The following is a 17,402-nucleotide window of genomic DNA, read 5'->3' as shown; positions in this document are numbered from 1 at the left end:
CACCAGAGCCTCTACTTGGTGAGATCCTAGAAGGAGTTCCACTTGGTTGGGAGCTTGACCTAGATGAGGAGGATTGGGCATGGGAGGATGAGCCGATGGTGGAGGATCCTGTAGAGGACGATGAGCAGGAGGAGATCAGCCTCGACGGTAGTGAACCATAGCCGACTGAGGCCTCTGATACGGAATCTACTTCTAGCAGCCCTTCCACCTCTTCCTAGAGGTTGACCCATTGGGTCACTAACCTTAGGAATCTTATTACTTTTGGCTTTTGAGTGGACACCCAAGTGTGGTGTATTTTAGGACTCATACTTTTTATCTATATATTAGATATGGATTATTGTACTTTTGTAGAACTCTTGTATGGATGAATAGGTGTATGTTAATATTATATCAATGAAAAGCTTTTGGAGAAATCAGTACTCTAAGTTGATTGTTGAAGTTCCTTATATATATTATGCGAGCAATGAAATATTTCTGAGTGAAGTACTTTGAATAACCTGTGGAATCTGAACTTTTACTGCTACATTTTCATATAGATAATGGTGAGAACAAGAGCAAATCAGACCCAAAATGAGGAAGGACATCACCTGGAGAATATTGAAGAAGGATCTTCTGTTCCTATCGGAATGAGATGCCGGCAAACGGCCTGTTGATCAAGAAGAACCAATGCAAGACCCATTGGAATGATTGGCAAAGATCCTCGAGCAGCGTATCAATCCTAGAGGCAACCAACCAACACCTGCTATCTCAGCCCTAGAACAGTTTCGGAAGCTCACACCTCCATCTTTTTTGGGTACCACCGACCCTTTGGTGGCGGAGGATTGGATTTTACAAATGGAGAAGATTTTTACAGTCTTAAATTGTGTAAAGGAGCAAAAGGTGTCATTCGCCGCCTTCATGTTCAGAGGGGAAGCTGAACATTGGTGGAGGGCAACCTTAAGATTAGAAAGGGCTGTCCAGAGACAGATTGATTGGGATAGATTTGTGGAGCTTATGAATAAGAAATATATCCCAGAGAGTGTTAAGGATCAGTGGGCTATCGAATTTCAAGGTTTGCAACAAAATAACATGACGGTCCAAGAGTATGAGGCTAAGTTTACTCAACTATCAAGGTTTGCTCCACATTTGATCGCTGAAGAATCAGATAAGGCCAAGAAGTTTCAAAGGGGACTCAGGGGAAATATCAGAGGGAAACTAGTGGCCCTCAGAATCAAGAACTACGCAGAACTGGTGGAGACTGTGTTTGAAATTAAGAAAGACCGGCTGGAGTATCAGGAGATTCGCAATAAGAAGTAGAGTTCGGTTAAACGCCCATGAACAGAAGGAGGTCCCACAACCGATAAGTCAGCATCGAATCAGCCCGAGAGGTCAGCGACAGCAAAATTTCCCTTTCGTCATGATCGAGCAAATCAGCCAAATAAGTCAGCAGCCTACCCTAGATGTGGCAATCATCACTCTAGATTTTGCAGACTTCACCGTGCATGTTTCGAGTGTGGTCAACCTGGGCACTTCAAGAGAGATTGTCCAACCTTGAGGAATCAAGCAATAACAGAGCGAGCACCAAGAGGAGATCACGTAGCTAGAGCTAATGCCTCACAGCAATCAAATGCTCCCCAGCGGAAGGCTCAGTTCAACCAAAGTGTGCAGCAGAAGCAAAGGAACCAAGGAAGAGTTTTTGCTCTGACAAGGAAGGATGCACAAGCATCACCATCTGTGGTGGAAGGTATAGTTCCCATATGTTCATTCACCGCTCATGCACTTTTCGACCCTGGATTTACACACTCTTTTGTATCATCTCACTTTGCTAGGAATTTTCCCAATTCACCGACACTATTAAGTAGTGAGATAATTGTGTCCACACCTATGGGTGGTAGTCTCCTAGCAACATATGTTTATGAGAATTGTGGAGTTTTAGTGAGTGATCATGTCATGAATGCAGACCTTGTATGCCTAGACATGTCAGATTTTGATGTTATCCTAGGAATGGATTGGTTAGCCTCTCATCATGCAACTATAGACTGTTTGAGAAAACTGATAAAGTTTAAACCACAAGCGGAGGCGAGTTTTGTTTTCCAAGGGGAAAGTAGAAGACCACTCACGCACCTAATCTCATTTATGAAGGCTAATAAATTGTTGAGGCAAGGTTGTAGTGGATATTTAGCTTGTGTGATAAGTGACCAATTGAATGAGAAAAAGCTTTCAGATATACTTGTTGTAAGAGATTACCCGGATGTCTTTCCAGAAGATTTGCCAGGATTGCCTCCAGATCGGGAGATAGAGTTTGCCATAGACTTGGTCCCAGGGACCACTCCTATATCTAAAGCCCCTTATAGATTGGCGCCAGTTGAGATGAAGGAACTAAAGGAACAACTTCAAGAGTTATTGGATAAAGGATTCATTAGACCCAGCGTGTCTCCATGGGGAGCACCAGTCTTATTTGTAAAAAAGAAAGATGGGAGTATGAGACTCTGTATAGATTATAGAGAGTTGAATAAATTGACCATTAAGAATAAGTATCCACTCCCAAGGATAGATGATCTATTTGATCAGCTTCAAGGAGCTCAATATTTTTCCAAAATTGATTAAAGGTCAGGGTACCATCAGTTAAAGATTAAGCCTGAGGACGTAGCAAAAACAGCATTCAGGACTCGCTACGGTCACTATGAATTTTTAGTGATGCCTTTTGGACTGACTAATGCACCGGCCGCATTCATGGATCTGATGAATCGGATATTCAAAGAATATTTGGATCAATTTGTGGTGGTTTTCATTGATGACATATTGATCTATTCTAAGAGTTACCAAGAACATGAAGAACATTTGAAGATTGTATTGCAAATCCTAAGAGAGCAATAGCTATACGCAAAGTGTGAATTCTGTCTAGAAAATGTGATGTTTTTAGGCCATGTGATCACTAGAGATGGGATATCCATGGATCCAGCGAAGGTTGAAACTATCGTGAACTGGCCGCGTCCCACCTCAGTGACTGAGATTCGTAGCTTTTTGGGACTAGCAGGATATTATAGAAGATTTGTTAAAGACTTTTCCCAATTAGCAGCCCCTTTAACTTATTTGACTCGTAAGAATGTCAAGTATAATTGGAGTGAGAAATGCGAAGAGCATTTTCAGGAGTTGAAGAAACGGTTAGTAACCGCTCCCATCCTCACTATCCCTACGAGTTCAGATAAGTTTGTGATATATAGTGATGCATCTTCCAGAGGTTTAGGTTGTGTTCTAATGCAAAATGATAAGGTAGTGGCTTATGCCTCTAGGAAATTGAGACCTCATGAGAAGAATTACCTCACTCATGATCTAGAATTGGTTGCTGTGATTTTTGCCCTGAAGATATGGAGACACTATCTATATGGGGTATCCTGTGATATTTCTACAGATCACAAGAGCCTAAAGTATATATTTACTCAGAAGGAGATTAACATGAGGCAAAGAAGGTGGTTGGAATTGCTGAAAGACTATGATGTAAATATTCTTTACCATCCAGGTAAAGCTAATGTGGTAGCAGATGCACTCAGTCGGAAGAATCATATTGCATCAGCTTGTTTGCTAACTAAACAAGCCGAGTTAAGTAAGGAGATTGAGAGAATGGAGATTGAAGTTAGAAAGTATTCTTCTGGAATGAAGATTTGTCAGATAAGCCTACAACCTACTCTGTTGGACCAAATCAAGGAGCGACAGAAGGAAGACAAGGAGCTAAGTGAGATAAGGAAGAAGGAGGAACAAGGAAAATATTCAGACTTTAAGATTCAAGATGGTGTTTTGAAGATGGGTAATCGCCTTTGTGTACCCAATGATGGGGAGCTTAAGGATCAGATATTGAGAGAAGCTCACCAGACCCTATATGCTCTTCATCCGGGTAGCACCAAGATGTATCAGAACCTCCGACAAACTTCTGGTGGAACCGCATGAAAGAGGAGATAGCTGAATTTGTATCAAAATGTTTAACATGCCAACATGTGAAGATTGAACATCGGAAACCATCAGGACTATTACAACCTTTGCCCATCCTAGAATGGAAATGGGATCACATCACCATGGATTTTGTTACTGGACTACCCCGATCAACAAAAGGAAAGGATGCCATATGGGTGGTAGTTGACCGCTTGACCAAGTCAGCGCACTTCATACCCTACAGGATGTCGTATACCATGGAAAAGTTGACCAGCTTATACATTAAAGAGATCGTGAAGCTCCACGGGATTCCCATATCCATTGTATCAGATCGAGACCCCCGTTTCACCTCAAGATTTTGGAAGAGCCTACATCAAGCTTTGGGGACTAAACTGAAGTTCAGCACTTCAGCACATCCTCAAACTGATGGACAATCTGAGAGAACGATACAAACCCTGGACGACATGCTAAGAGCTTGCACCTTAGATTTTGGAGGCAATTGGGCTACGCATTTGCCGCTAGTAGAGTTCGCCTACAATAATAGCTTTCATTCTAGCATTGGCATGGCACCTTATGAAGCCCTATATGGGAGGCGATGTAGATCCCCTATCTGTTGGGAAGAGACTGGTGATCGTCGATTACTTGGACCAGACGTAATCCAGGAGACGACTGAGAAGATCCAAACTATTCGGCAACATATGCAGACGGCCCAAAGCAGGCAAAAGAGCTATGCAGATCGTCGACGCAAGGACCTAGAATTCTAGGTTAGTGATCATGTGTTTCTAAAGGCTACACCAATGAAAGGAATAACAAGAGGTGGCAAGAAATGCAAACTCCGTTCGAGATACCTTGGGCCATTCGAAATTTTGGAGAAGATCGGACCTGTAGCCTACCGGCTAGCCTTGCCCCCAGAATTGGAGAAGATTCATAACGTGTTCCACATCTCAAACCTAAAAAAGTACGTACCAGACCCCGGACACATCATTTCACACCAAGCCTTGCCCCTGCGGGAGGATCTATCTTATGAAGAACGACCGGTTCGAGTGCTAGGCTTTAAGGACAAGCAGCTGAGAAACAAATCCATATTGCTGGTTAAAGTTTTATGGAATAATCGAGGCATTGAGGAGGCAACATGGGAACTAGAATCTGAGATGCGAAAAACATATCCACATTTATTTTGAGGGTACGTAAAAATTTCGGGGACGAAATTTCCTTAAGGGGGGAAGTATGTAACATTCCAAAAATTTTTCCTTTCATTGATCGGATACTGTTACCGATACCAATCCATAAATTAGTAGATTCTTTTCTTCATTGCATCTCATATAATCTTCTAGTATGAGAATTTAAACTTAGCTAATTCTCATATTGTGATCTAGTTAACTAAGTCATAGCATGCATACAAACTTAGCATGTAAACCTAAGTTAACCATGCTTTAAACCTTGATTAGAGATAACCAAATCATTAAATACCTAATTTAAACACTCTAATTAACTTAATTGTTTAATTTTGGTCAGCCATGTTAGTGGGAGTATTTTATATTTTAAACCCTCATCTTTGGCCAAATTGAAGATTTCACTTCACATGGGCTTATATATATATGTGCCCTCCACCTCTTATTTTGCCATTCTAAAGAAAAAAAAACTCTCCAAACCCTCATCTCTCTCCTCTGGCCAACCAAACCCCAGCCCCTCTCCTCTTGTAAAAAAAAAGAAGAAAAATAAATAGATTCCATAAGCTCCAAACATTGAAGAAGAAGGAGAGGAGAAAGGAGTTAGTTGAGGATTTTGGAGGAGGAAGTGAAGCAAGTCTCAATACTAGGTATAATTCTCTTTTGCATGTTGTTATTAAGGACATTAGACTGAGGAAGTGAAGCAAGTCTCAATACTAGGTATAATTCTCTTTTGCATGTTGTTATTAAGGACATTAGACTCAGATTATAAGATTTAATTTGGTTTTAGTCTTGCATGTAACATTTTAGGGCTTGCATGTTAATGTTATCTTGAAACAGAAATTTCGTGCAGAAATTTCCAGCAAGATACACTACCAGTAAACAGATCATAACTTTCTTTGTATATATCCAAATGAAGAAATTCTTTCTATTCTAAAAACTACACTTTTGTGGATTTCATTTGAGACCCTTTTTGTTTAATTCTAAAATCATTTACTAGTTTGAAAGTATGGTTTAACTCAGTGCATGTGTCTGAAACTGTCTGCATGAGTTATATCCTTTGTAAAGAGCATATATCTCAACATATACCATGCATGTATAAAATTCTTTCTGTTATAGAAACTACACTTTCGTGGATTTCATTTAAGACCTTATTTCTTTAATTCTGAGATCATTTACTTGTTTGAAAATATAGTTTAACTTAGTGCATGTGTCTAAAACTGTCTGCCTAAGTTATATCCTTTGTAAAGAGCATATATCTCAACATATGCAATGCATGCATAAAATTATTTCTATTCCTAAAACTAGACTCAATTGTCTTTATGTTGATGAAAGTTTTAATTAATTTGATTAACGTTTGGTAAGTCTAAACCTAGTTCTAATACCTAGTATATGTACTGGCAATTCCAGTCTACCCCCTTGTGTTGTTTTGCATGTAACATGCATTATAAAACTGAAAGTTTGATGAAACTAATTGGACTTGGAATCTAACCCATCATATCACTTATATACCAAATATGAGCTCATTTGTATAGTGTTAAGTACCCGAAGTGAATTATTCATTTCAGATAATAACCTATGTTTTTCTGCTACAGTTTTGATATGTGTAGTTTGCTGAGAGCATAACTCTTACTATACACCATGCATTGATGTAAAAGTTTTATATTCTAAAATTAACCTCATAATGGAGTCATTTGGGAGTAGTTTCATGCATTTTGGACATTAATTGTTATATCATCTATTCACCTAAATCTGCTGCATGTACACTACTTGGGTTGTTGTGCATATTAGAGATATTAGATGCAATCATCTAAGGTGTAGCTTATACCATGATATAAGTTTTAATTTAAAGTTTTAAAAGACATAGTGTCTAGAATCTCATGTGGGTATACATGTATATATAGGACAGAGAATCTTGGATTCATTCGTTGGCCGAGAGGATCCTGGCATAATCGGTAGGTAACCTTTCATTATTTCCTCTCAAGTCATTGAGAGTTCGATTGATTACTTTCTTGAAGTTTCTGCAAGTTAGTTTCCCATGCTAATTGTATATCTTATCATTTTCATAATATTCCTATTTGATTCACCTCATGCATGGGCTCGTTGTTGATTAATTAATCATTGCTATCCTAATGTTGTTTATTTCAGTTTTATACCTTCGATATCCTTGAATGATTTCATTGCAACAATTCAAATTGATTCGATGGTTTAACTATTGATAATGATAGTATTCCTCTCTTCGTTGATGATTGATTGTCTATATTCATAGATTATGCCCTGTGTGAAGTAAGCTTCACCGATGGGTGGTAATGTTATAGTGTCCCGGTGGGACAATGCCCTGTGTGAGGACGCTCACTGGTGGGTGTATAAAGGCATGCGCGGTTTATTGATTATCCCATGATTGGGGATTTTGGAATCCTGAATATTAGACCTTGATTATTCATCTTTACATGTTATTTCACTTCAGTCAATGATCACGATATAAGAATGGCAACTTAATGTTGAGACCCTGTTGTTCAAGTTTGATATCTATGTCTATCATTTTCATTCGTTCTCTTGGATTGTACCCGAGATTTTCATGGTTACCTATTGGGCCTTAGGATCACCCCCATTATTTCTGAATCCACTTGCAGGTCATACAACTGGCAAGGATAAGGGCATTACAGACCCTGAATTTGAAGATTAGCTCCAGAGGAAAATCTTAATAGGGATTAATTTATGTTCACTTTTGTAGTACCTTTGACTTATAAAAGATGTATTAATGTTGTAGCCACTGCTATTATTGTAATATTTTGTATTACCCTTTAGTTCTCTTCTATTTTGGTATTCTATGGACTCTGCTGTCAACCTCGTGATCTTGGGTATTGCATATGCATCTCCACTGTGGACTCTGCTGTCAACCTCGTGATCTTGGGTATTGCATATGCATCTCCACTGCTTTATTTTTCGCCCTTTAGTATATCTATGTTATGATGTGCATAAAGATTTAGCAGGTCGACCCTTCTTATTATAGATAGGTCATGCTCAAATTTTTATGTACCTTCCAGAGGAGGGGCGTTACACTACAACCTTAACAACAAACAAATAAGCTTATCAACAACCCCGTAAACTAAACAACAAGTCTCTAAGCTCAACAACACGATGACAACTGCATGTATAACCATTGTCTCTGCTCTAAGTTCCATAAACATGGGTGAATATAACTGGCTCCCTTCAATGAGTTTGTACAATAACAAGACAATTAAAATTCATAAGTGCATGGAATACAATAATTCAGATGGATCAATACGTGAATCACATGGGAAGGCAGGCATATGCTGGTGGAGATAGTCCTCTGGCTTCGTTAACACTGTGTAGCTATAAATTTTTAACGTAAGCCAGAGGACTTTCTCCACCAGCATATGCCTGCCTTCCTATGTGATTCACGCATGACCCATCTGAATTGATTGTATTCACTGCACTTTTGAATCATAACTGGGCGTTAATGTACAAACTCTTTAGAGAAAGCTACATATATTCACCCACAACTCATGAAACTAAGAGCAAAGACAATGGGGATAACGTCTTCATCAGTGTGAAGGATATCCAAGATCTTCATCAGCATGCGTCCTTGTCGCCATGACCTTCATCGGCGTGAGGGCTAGCATTGATCTTCTGGTTAATGGCGATAGAAGAACTTGAAGGTTCTGGGGAGAGGGAAAAGCTTAGGATTTACATATAAAAGAGGGAGGGTCAACAGAGAGTCGGCGATGAGGAGATCGAGGAAAGATTGTGCTGAAAGGTTATCATACCTATCCTGTAGTTGAACAGGTGAAGGGATGGTGATGTTGCCGCGTGGGATGCAAGGATAGGTAGGAGTCCATGTTATCTTTAACTCTCCTCCTTGGGAACTAGGAAATACATTGAATACAGTAGCAGAAAATATATCTCGGTGATCGTGACAACCAAGCGCAAGTGAATAACAATAAACATAACATTCAATCGATAAACCTAACAACCAAATAGTAACCTTAACAGCCCAACCATGACCTTAACACTTATAACGATATACTTGACAACAAATCCATATACATGATAATAAAATGCTAAACTATATAGACTCGTTACAAGTTGCACACTAAACTATATTAACGTTAATTAGCGTGAATTAACAACCCGGTGCTAACCTTAACAAACAATCCAAGACATAACCTTGTCAATGAAATGTGAAATAACAACCTAGCGCTAACCTTGACATGCAATCAGTAACTTGACAACCAATCCATAAGCTTTTTACTATACAACGTTAAGGTTAACAATAAACCCATAAGCATAACAACAATGCCCTAACATCAATAGTAAACCCATAAGCCTGCCTGCCCAAGTGACTTCACTATTACAACGGAGATTTCTTGGATCTGACTGTATAATGCATCAACCATTTGAATGCTAATAACGTTAGCTATTCCCCACTGTCATTTCTCTAAGTTCCATCAGTTGTGCCTGAACACAAATGGCTTTCACCAAAGAGCTTTCCAGCAGCCTGGTAAGTTCACAGGAAGCTCTTTGGAGAAAGCTATTTATATTCACGCTCACCTGATGGAACTTAGAGAAAATGATAATGGGGAATAGATAAGGGTAATAATGTTCAAAAAAGGTTGATGCTATTATATGGTCAGAACCCATAAATACTGAAGATGTCTTTATCAGCGTGAGGGCTAGTCGTGATCTTATGGTTTATGAGATTGGAGAGGGGAGAGCTTAGAATGATCGAGAAAAGAGTGAGGATAAATAGAGTGACGGTGATGGGAAGATAAAGAAGATGTAAATATGAGGAGAAAGGTTATAGGCTGGTTCTGTATTAGAACAAGCCGAGGGATGGTGAGATAACTCTACTACCTTGGGAACTATGAAATACATTGAAAGCAGTCAAATCAAAAATATCTCGATAACCTTGACAGCCAAGTGCAAGTGAATAATAGTAACCTTAACATTAAAGTGGTAAACTTGACAACCAAGTAATAACGTTAACAAACAAGTAATAAACTAAACAATTTTAACGATATCCTTGACAAAATTCTGTAAACATGATAGCCAAACAGTATTCTTATCAACCACTCCATAGACTTAATAATAAAAATGCTAAACTATATAGGTTTGTACGTAATTTTGACGATTGTGACCCTCTATGTTGTGTCGAGAGCACTTAATAGGATGGGTGTCCAGCGACCTATTTTTAACAAAACAAACTTGTCTAGTATATGGTCTTCCCAGTATTTTTTTGATGAGAGGAGGCTTTAACAATCGGTGACACTGACAACTAAGTGCAAGTGGATAATAGTAAACTTAACATTCAATCGACAAACTTGACAACCAAGTCAAAACTTCAACAAACAAGTTATAAACTTAACAACCAAATAGTAATACTAACAGCCAAGCCATGACCTTATCACTTGCAATGATATACAAGACAACAAATCTATATACATGACAATAAAATGCTAAACTATATAGGCTCGTTATAGGTTGCACGATTGTGACCCTTCACATTGCATCGAGAGCACTTAACAGGATAGGTGTTCAGCGACTTGTTATTTATTCGTCTAGTGCATGGTCTACCATGTCTTTTTTTGGTGAGATGAGGCTTTAACACTCGCTCTTCTGGTGGTACAAAGCACTTCTTGTAATCTAGGATGAGAAAGATGATCGGTGCATAACTTGCTCTGAATGCGTCAACAATCATGTAGCAATCATAATATTGATAAATTTCTCGTCTCATCCATGTAATTGCAGCGCACGCATGTTTGTAAGGAATGCGGGTGATGTCCCGGGATCTGCAAGAACATGCCCGATTCTTCAAATCTACACTGCAAGTTTTATTGGACTCGACCTCCATAATATCTTCCGTCGAATGTTTAATCGCTAAGCAGCTATCATGCTGAATATTATCGCACAACACCATCTTCGCTTCTGGGCATAAGTATCGAGACTATTTCTGACCCACTAGCCTCCTTTCGTGCATGCGCTCCATTATTTGCTTCCGTATGGTCTCAACCAAAGGTAAGATTCGTAATAATCGTACATTTCTTATCCAGCTATTGAAAGACTCAGCAACGTTTAAAGTAACATGACCATACCTTAACAACAAAACACTAATATTAACAATAAAACCATAACCTAAACATTAAAGTCCTAACCTAAATAAAAAAATTCTAAACTTAACAACAAAACCCTAGCAGAATAATTCTAACCATAACAATAAAATCTAACCTTAACAGAAAACTGTAGGCTAACTCTAACCTAAATAACTATAACGGTGTTGTAACAAAATAACGTTAAAACCAAGCTATCTTACCTTATATCAGGAAAATGTGTGTTTGCCAATGTCTTAGGGGAGTATTCCATTGGAGTGACGTAAGCCCTATGATCGATCACTGCTAATTCTTTCATATCATCATCCCATTCAGAAATTGTGAACTTATAAGCCGCAGATTGTAACAGCTTGCCCAACGTAGTAGCGACATTTGTCTTGTGCCCAAAATCCTTCATCTTCTTTTTGAAATTCTTGACTAGATGCAGAACACACCTTGAATGGAATGCATCTGAAAAGAATTCCTTAACTGCTGCCCTAATACCCTTGTTGGCGTCGAAAATTATTACCAGCCGATGTGGAGGTTGGTAAGGATTTTCCCTATCATACAGTAACGTCCATAATCCTTGTAAGAACCATTTCCAATTAACCTCATTCTCCTGGTCGCATATGCAATAAGCAATGAGAAATATTCTCTGGTTGTCGTCATACCCAGTGGCACTAAGTAGTATGCTTCTGTAGCGATTTTTAATAAATATTCTATCTAAAAACAATAGAGGCCTGCACCCAGCAATGAACCCTTCAATACAGATATTATAACTAATGAACAATCACCTGAACCTCCCGTCATCAACATCAATAACAACATGACTCCCTGGATTAGTTGCATGCACCATGGATTCATACCTGCATGAATATAACAACAAATTTAGCAACGGATTCATAACCATAACAACTGATCTTCAAACATAACAACCAGCACGTATACTTAACGATGAACCAACAACTTTAATAACTAATACGTATAGTTAGCAACCAAAATGTAAGAGTGATTTCAAAAGAATAAAAAAGAACGTATCATCTCAATGAATCGTAAGCCTCATCATCGTCACCGAACAGGTCCTGTTGAGTTGTCTCCTTGCCCCCACCACGCTTTACTGTAGTTAATCTTGATGCTAAAATTAGAGAGAATGTCGTTCTTGATATTAACTTCACGAAGATCTAGCCTAACCTTCAAAACAGCTTGTATTTGGCTAGCAATGAACTTCCTTGATGTCCTTGAGTTGCCAGTATTTGCTCTATGTTGACCGCAGGTGTGGGTAGATTCGAAATTCTTTATGGACATGGTAGACGGATTTCTGAGCGGGGAAGCAAACAACATCCAAGGGCAACCATGTGTGTGCTTGAATCGGCAATAGACTCTTATGCGCCTTTGTTCATTGTGGTAAAAATCATACTCGAACCGTTTAGAAATTGAATAGTATTAAAGTGCTAATCTAACTTCAGCAACACTATCAAATTTCTGACCAACTTCACGTATGGAGGTGTGTTACTCAGTTGGGATCTTTGTTTGGTGGTTAAGCATGTCTTCCAGCAGCATGATCGAGTCATCGGTGGGGTTGTCATTAGGAATACGCTCATCTTACAGGTTTGGGTGAACGTGATATCTGCGTACCGTGAATTTTCTATCGGTATTATTCTAAAGTAGTAATAAAAATACATAGCCGCTGCAACGAACTGATAACTTTAACAACTAACTCATAAACGTAACAGCTAACACATATCCTTAACAACTAACCCTTATACTTAAGGACAGACTCGTGATCTTAACAACAAACGCATATACTTAACATCAAACACCTTATCATAGCAACCAACTAGTATACGTAACAACGAACAAATAACCTTAACAACCAGTACTTAACCTAATATTGACAACCAACTCATTACCTAAGCAATCAATGCATAAGGTTAAAAACTAATGGAAAAACCTATTACTGAACTCATAAGAAAATCTGGAGTGTAATTCCTACGTATTTTTCGACGTAGTCTGCATGTTCTGCGAAGTTGAGGATTCCCCAGCAGAGGTAGCATACAAATTCGCGTTTGTAAATCCATTACGCCGATAATACTCGAACATCAAATTTAAGTCATCGTCATTATCAATTGAAATACTGAATTTCTTTTCCCTTTCGCATATGAACTTCAGCGAAAGAGATTGCATTGGTATTTTAAGTCTTTCCGACACTTGATATTTCAAGCTGATTATTTATGTATTCTCTTTGATAACGACGAATACACCGTCACCATCTTTGTTGCTTTTTGCCTTCGTTACCACGCATAGAAGAGATCCATCCGTCATTTTATTACAGGGAGTAGTTGAAGAATCGAAGAGGCTTTTATTGAGGAGAATTAAGTGGAAGGAACAGATTAGTTGGGGTAATAGAATGTGGAGGAACTCAGCGAATTTATTACGGCGGGAAGGAGAATATATCTGGTGATAATTTTGGAGGGGAATGAGACCCCCAAACGACACTCTAATCACCATTTAATGCTTATAGTCGAAACGCCATATTTCCGACGTGAGAGGGTGACAGTTACAGGCTGTATAGGGGTATTTTGGATATTTCGTGAGGAGTTTAAACGGAGTTACGCCTGGGGATTCGTTTTGGGGGCTGGAAGAAAATCGCCGATCATTTTGGGGGCAAAGCACTCGTTAAAAAAGTCTTCGGGGGGAGGGGGGATCACGTTTTCTTGTGTTTTGGGGGCTGGAAGCATTTTTCCCTAAAAAATAATTCGTTCTTTTTATATGAAATTTAGAAAAAATAAGTTTAAGATCTACGGTACATGTATTTGAACTTGCAATAATGCTAGTATGTATTTATTCTCTCTTTTTTCACGTCATGGTGACAAATTCAGAATATAAAACAAGTGCATCTAAATAAAACGATGTACACTGTACTGGTATCTAAAACTTCCCAAGCCATTCCAAGAGAGAGTAGAGTATTTGTGAGGGCAAATTTGTAAAAAGGCATACAAGCGCCCCTTAAAGATGGGATGAGGAAAGGATGATGGCACATCCTTAGCCAAAAGGGAAAAGGCCGGGTTAGAGCGAAAACCCCGAGCTTCCTCCTCCCCTCTCTCTCTCGCTCCAACAATGGCCATGGCGGCTTCTTATTCTTCATCCTCGACGGTGGTTTCCTTGCCTCCATTCAGCATGGCCTCCCTCCGCTCCGCCCTCCCCCCGCTCCCCGCTGCTCGCGTCCACTTCTCCTCCCCAAAGCTGAGGACAGGCGGCGGAGGGATCAAGGCCCTGCGATCCTTCTCCGGCCTAGCTCCCGTCGCCCCTTTTCTCAGTTCCGGTCAGTTCCTCTAAAATTTCATCTCTCTTTCTAGTTTACGTTAATAAGGCTGAGATTCTACTCGTATTTGCTGCGAATGCAGGCTATTTTTGTTAAGATTAAGTTTTTTCTTTCCCCCTAAGGCAATGGCGAATTGTTAAAGCATAAGCCCACTCTCTCCCTTTCAACGACATTGTTGACTGAAAAGCTGAGTTGGATGAAATGAACTGTGGAACTTAGGAACGAGGCAGGGGGCTCCCTATAAACAATTGGTACTAGTATAACATAATCCATGGCCCATCACTTTTGAATTTTGGTGGGTACATTGATCGCATTTGCTGAATCTTAACCTGCACTGCTGTGGTGTGCGTAAGTTTTTTTTAATTGATTACTTTGATTCGGGTGCAATTAGATCCGACACCTCAAACCTAATATATCTTGACATCTCGTTCATAGTACTCACAAACGACATCAATGACTGGTTGCATTCTGGAGAAATTTCATCTAATTAGAAAAAGAAAAGAGGAAAAAAAACAATCTTGGGCATCTTGAGGGTGAAACTTGTCATGGGCTTTCATATATGTGAAAGTTAACCTCATATTATTTTTAATGTGAATGCTTTCATTATGTTTATTATTCATCTAGTCCATTTTTCAAAATGGATCCTCTTTCTTCAGCTTGTTGACATTAGAGTACATCACTATGCTGGTCCTCTTTTGCCTGCTTTGATCACCTTAAAGCCTGAAAACATCCGTTTGATCCAAGCACATGAGTTTGGACCTTATTTCTTGAGTTACTAAAAGTTAGGATTATGTTTAGTCAAGACTGCTGTGGTGTGCGTAAGTTTTTTTTTAATTAATTACTTTGATTCGGGTGCAATTAGATCCGACACCTCAAACCTAATATATCTTGACATCTCGTTCATAGTACTCACAAACGACATCAATGACTGGTTGCATTCTGGAGAAATTTCATCTAATTAGAAAAAGAAAAGAGGAAAAAAAACAATCTTGGGCATCTTGAGGGTGAAACTTGTCATGGGCTTTCATATATGTGAAAGTTAACCTCATATTATTTTTAATGTGAATGCTTTCATTATGTTTATTATTCATCTAGTCCATTTTTCAAAATGGATCCTCTTTCTTCAGCTTGTTGACATTAGAGTACATCACTATGCTGGTCCTCTTTTGCCTGCTTTGATCACCTTAAAGCCTGAAAACATCCGTTTGATCCAAGCACATGAGTTTGGACCTTATTTCTTGAGTTACTAAAAGTAAGGATTATGTTTAGTCAAGACTTGTCTAAACCCAAATCTCATATTTCAAAGTATTTTAGGCTTCCTACTTTACTGTGCATCAACATTATTTTACTATAGACATAAAATCTTCTGTACAGAATATTCTCAGATATTTACTTATGACTCATTGTGTCTTGATTTGTCCAAGTGTCACTATGTATTTGGTTATTAAGTTATTTATTTCATTCTTTAGTATTCTGTTGAACTTTTACTGCTTTAAGAATTGAGACTTTGTTTCTCTTGTTTAGGTTCTATTAATGCATAATGAAAATGCTCCAACTGTAAGCTTATTTGCATAATGAAAATTCTTTTTCTATTTATTAATGATGACTAGAGGATATGGTTGTAAAGTCCATCAAGATGTCAAGTATACGATTTCTATTTCAATTCATATTTTGTAATTTGAATTTGACATATTGTCAGTTTTTTGTTATATTGAGGATCCTGATTGAGTGACTATTTATCCTTCCAATAATGCTGCAGACAGTACTGGCTATGAGCAGAATTTTTTGTCCATTAACAATGGGAGCAAATTCTATGCAATGAGACATGGCAGACGAGTCCCAAAACTTAACAGGCCCCCGGATCAAAGAAAAGCATTACTTCGTGGTCTCACAACACAATTATTGAAACATGGTAGGATTAAGACTACTAGAGCAAGGGCAAGCGCAGTAAGGAAATATGTTGATAAAATGATAACATTGGCCAAGGATGGGTCTCTTCACAAGAGGAGGCAAGCATTGGGATTCATCTACGAGAAGCAGATAGTCCATGCTTTGTTTGCAGAGGTCGAAGATAGATATGGCGAGAGAAATGGAGGCTATACTCGTATTATCAGAACTCTACCTAGGCGTGGCGACAATGCACCGATGGCCTACATTGAGCTTGTCTAGGTAAATACTGTTCAAGTCTTTGTATGCCTAAAATATTGTTGGTACGTATAGTGCACTTTTGTGGTATTGCTTTGCAGAAGTTGTATTTATGTAGTTCTGTATGAATAGATGAAACATTTCAGTTGATCAGTTGCCTTTCATCATTTCCCTATTTATGTGTTATGAATCAAACTATTTTGTTCTATCTCAATGTAATCAGGTTTGCAACATAGATTGGATGCCTTTTCTGTCATTTTACTGGAAAATCACAATAGCTCAAATCTGATGACACTGATTTGCAACATCTTGTAGATTAAGTTGTGCTGTCTATTTTTTATATGCTTGTGGTAGTACATGGTTTAGTTCCTTAATCCCTCATATGAGTACATACAAACGTCTCTCGTAAATCCAGCTACAGAAAATTTGATATCAACAATGGATATATGAAATCATGTTATGTCAGAATTATTGCTGGTTGTCAGTCTTCTCCTATTCTGCCAAAATTGTTTCTTTTTCTTGAAATGCTTAAAAAGGCTTCCCCTGCTGTACAAGATTAAACTAGCCACTGGTAGGACCTTGGAGCTAATTTGGACTTTTGCCAAAATGCTTGAGAAAGTAATGGCAACTGTGCAAGTGGGTCTGGTCTCAGTTTTTGCATCTTATGTATATTTCATCTCTGCATAAGCCACACTATACAGTACATGGCATCTGAATACCAAATGCATGGTTTGGAGGAGAACCATGAAG

At 38.7% G+C, this 17,402-nt stretch overlaps 3 protein-coding genes across 3 annotated transcripts; 2 read left to right on the top strand and 1 right to left on the bottom strand.

Moving 5' to 3' along the window:
• LOC109847621 lies at positions 835-1,296 on the top strand. The gene has a single exon (XM_020416853.1). The coding sequence runs from the start codon at positions 835-837 to the stop codon at positions 1,294-1,296; it is 462 nt and encodes a 153-aa protein (XP_020272442.1).
• On the bottom strand, positions 11,044-12,490 carry LOC109847620. The gene is made up of 4 exons (XM_020416851.1): positions 12,294-12,490; positions 11,980-12,051; positions 11,410-11,880; positions 11,044-11,191 (listed from the first exon to the last, which is right to left on the bottom strand). The coding sequence occupies exons 1-4, from the start codon at positions 12,488-12,490 to the stop codon at positions 11,044-11,046; spliced, it is 888 nt and encodes a 295-aa protein (XP_020272440.1).
• On the top strand, positions 14,214-16,908 carry LOC109849870 (50S ribosomal protein L17). Its single transcript, XM_020419752.1, has 2 exons — positions 14,214-14,507; positions 16,267-16,908. The coding sequence occupies exons 1-2, from the start codon at positions 14,303-14,305 to the stop codon at positions 16,674-16,676; spliced, it is 615 nt and encodes a 204-aa protein (XP_020275341.1). The 5' UTR covers positions 14,214-14,302; the 3' UTR covers positions 16,677-16,908.

The sequence above is a fragment of the Asparagus officinalis genome, chromosome 7 (genome assembly GCF_001876935.1).
Source record: "Asparagus officinalis chromosome 7, Aspof.V1, whole genome shotgun sequence".
In the NCBI taxonomy this organism is placed as follows: Eukaryota; Viridiplantae; Streptophyta; class Magnoliopsida; order Asparagales; family Asparagaceae; genus Asparagus; species Asparagus officinalis.
The sequence above is the reverse complement of the archived record's forward strand: the minus strand, read 5'-3'. Positions and strand labels throughout refer to the sequence as shown.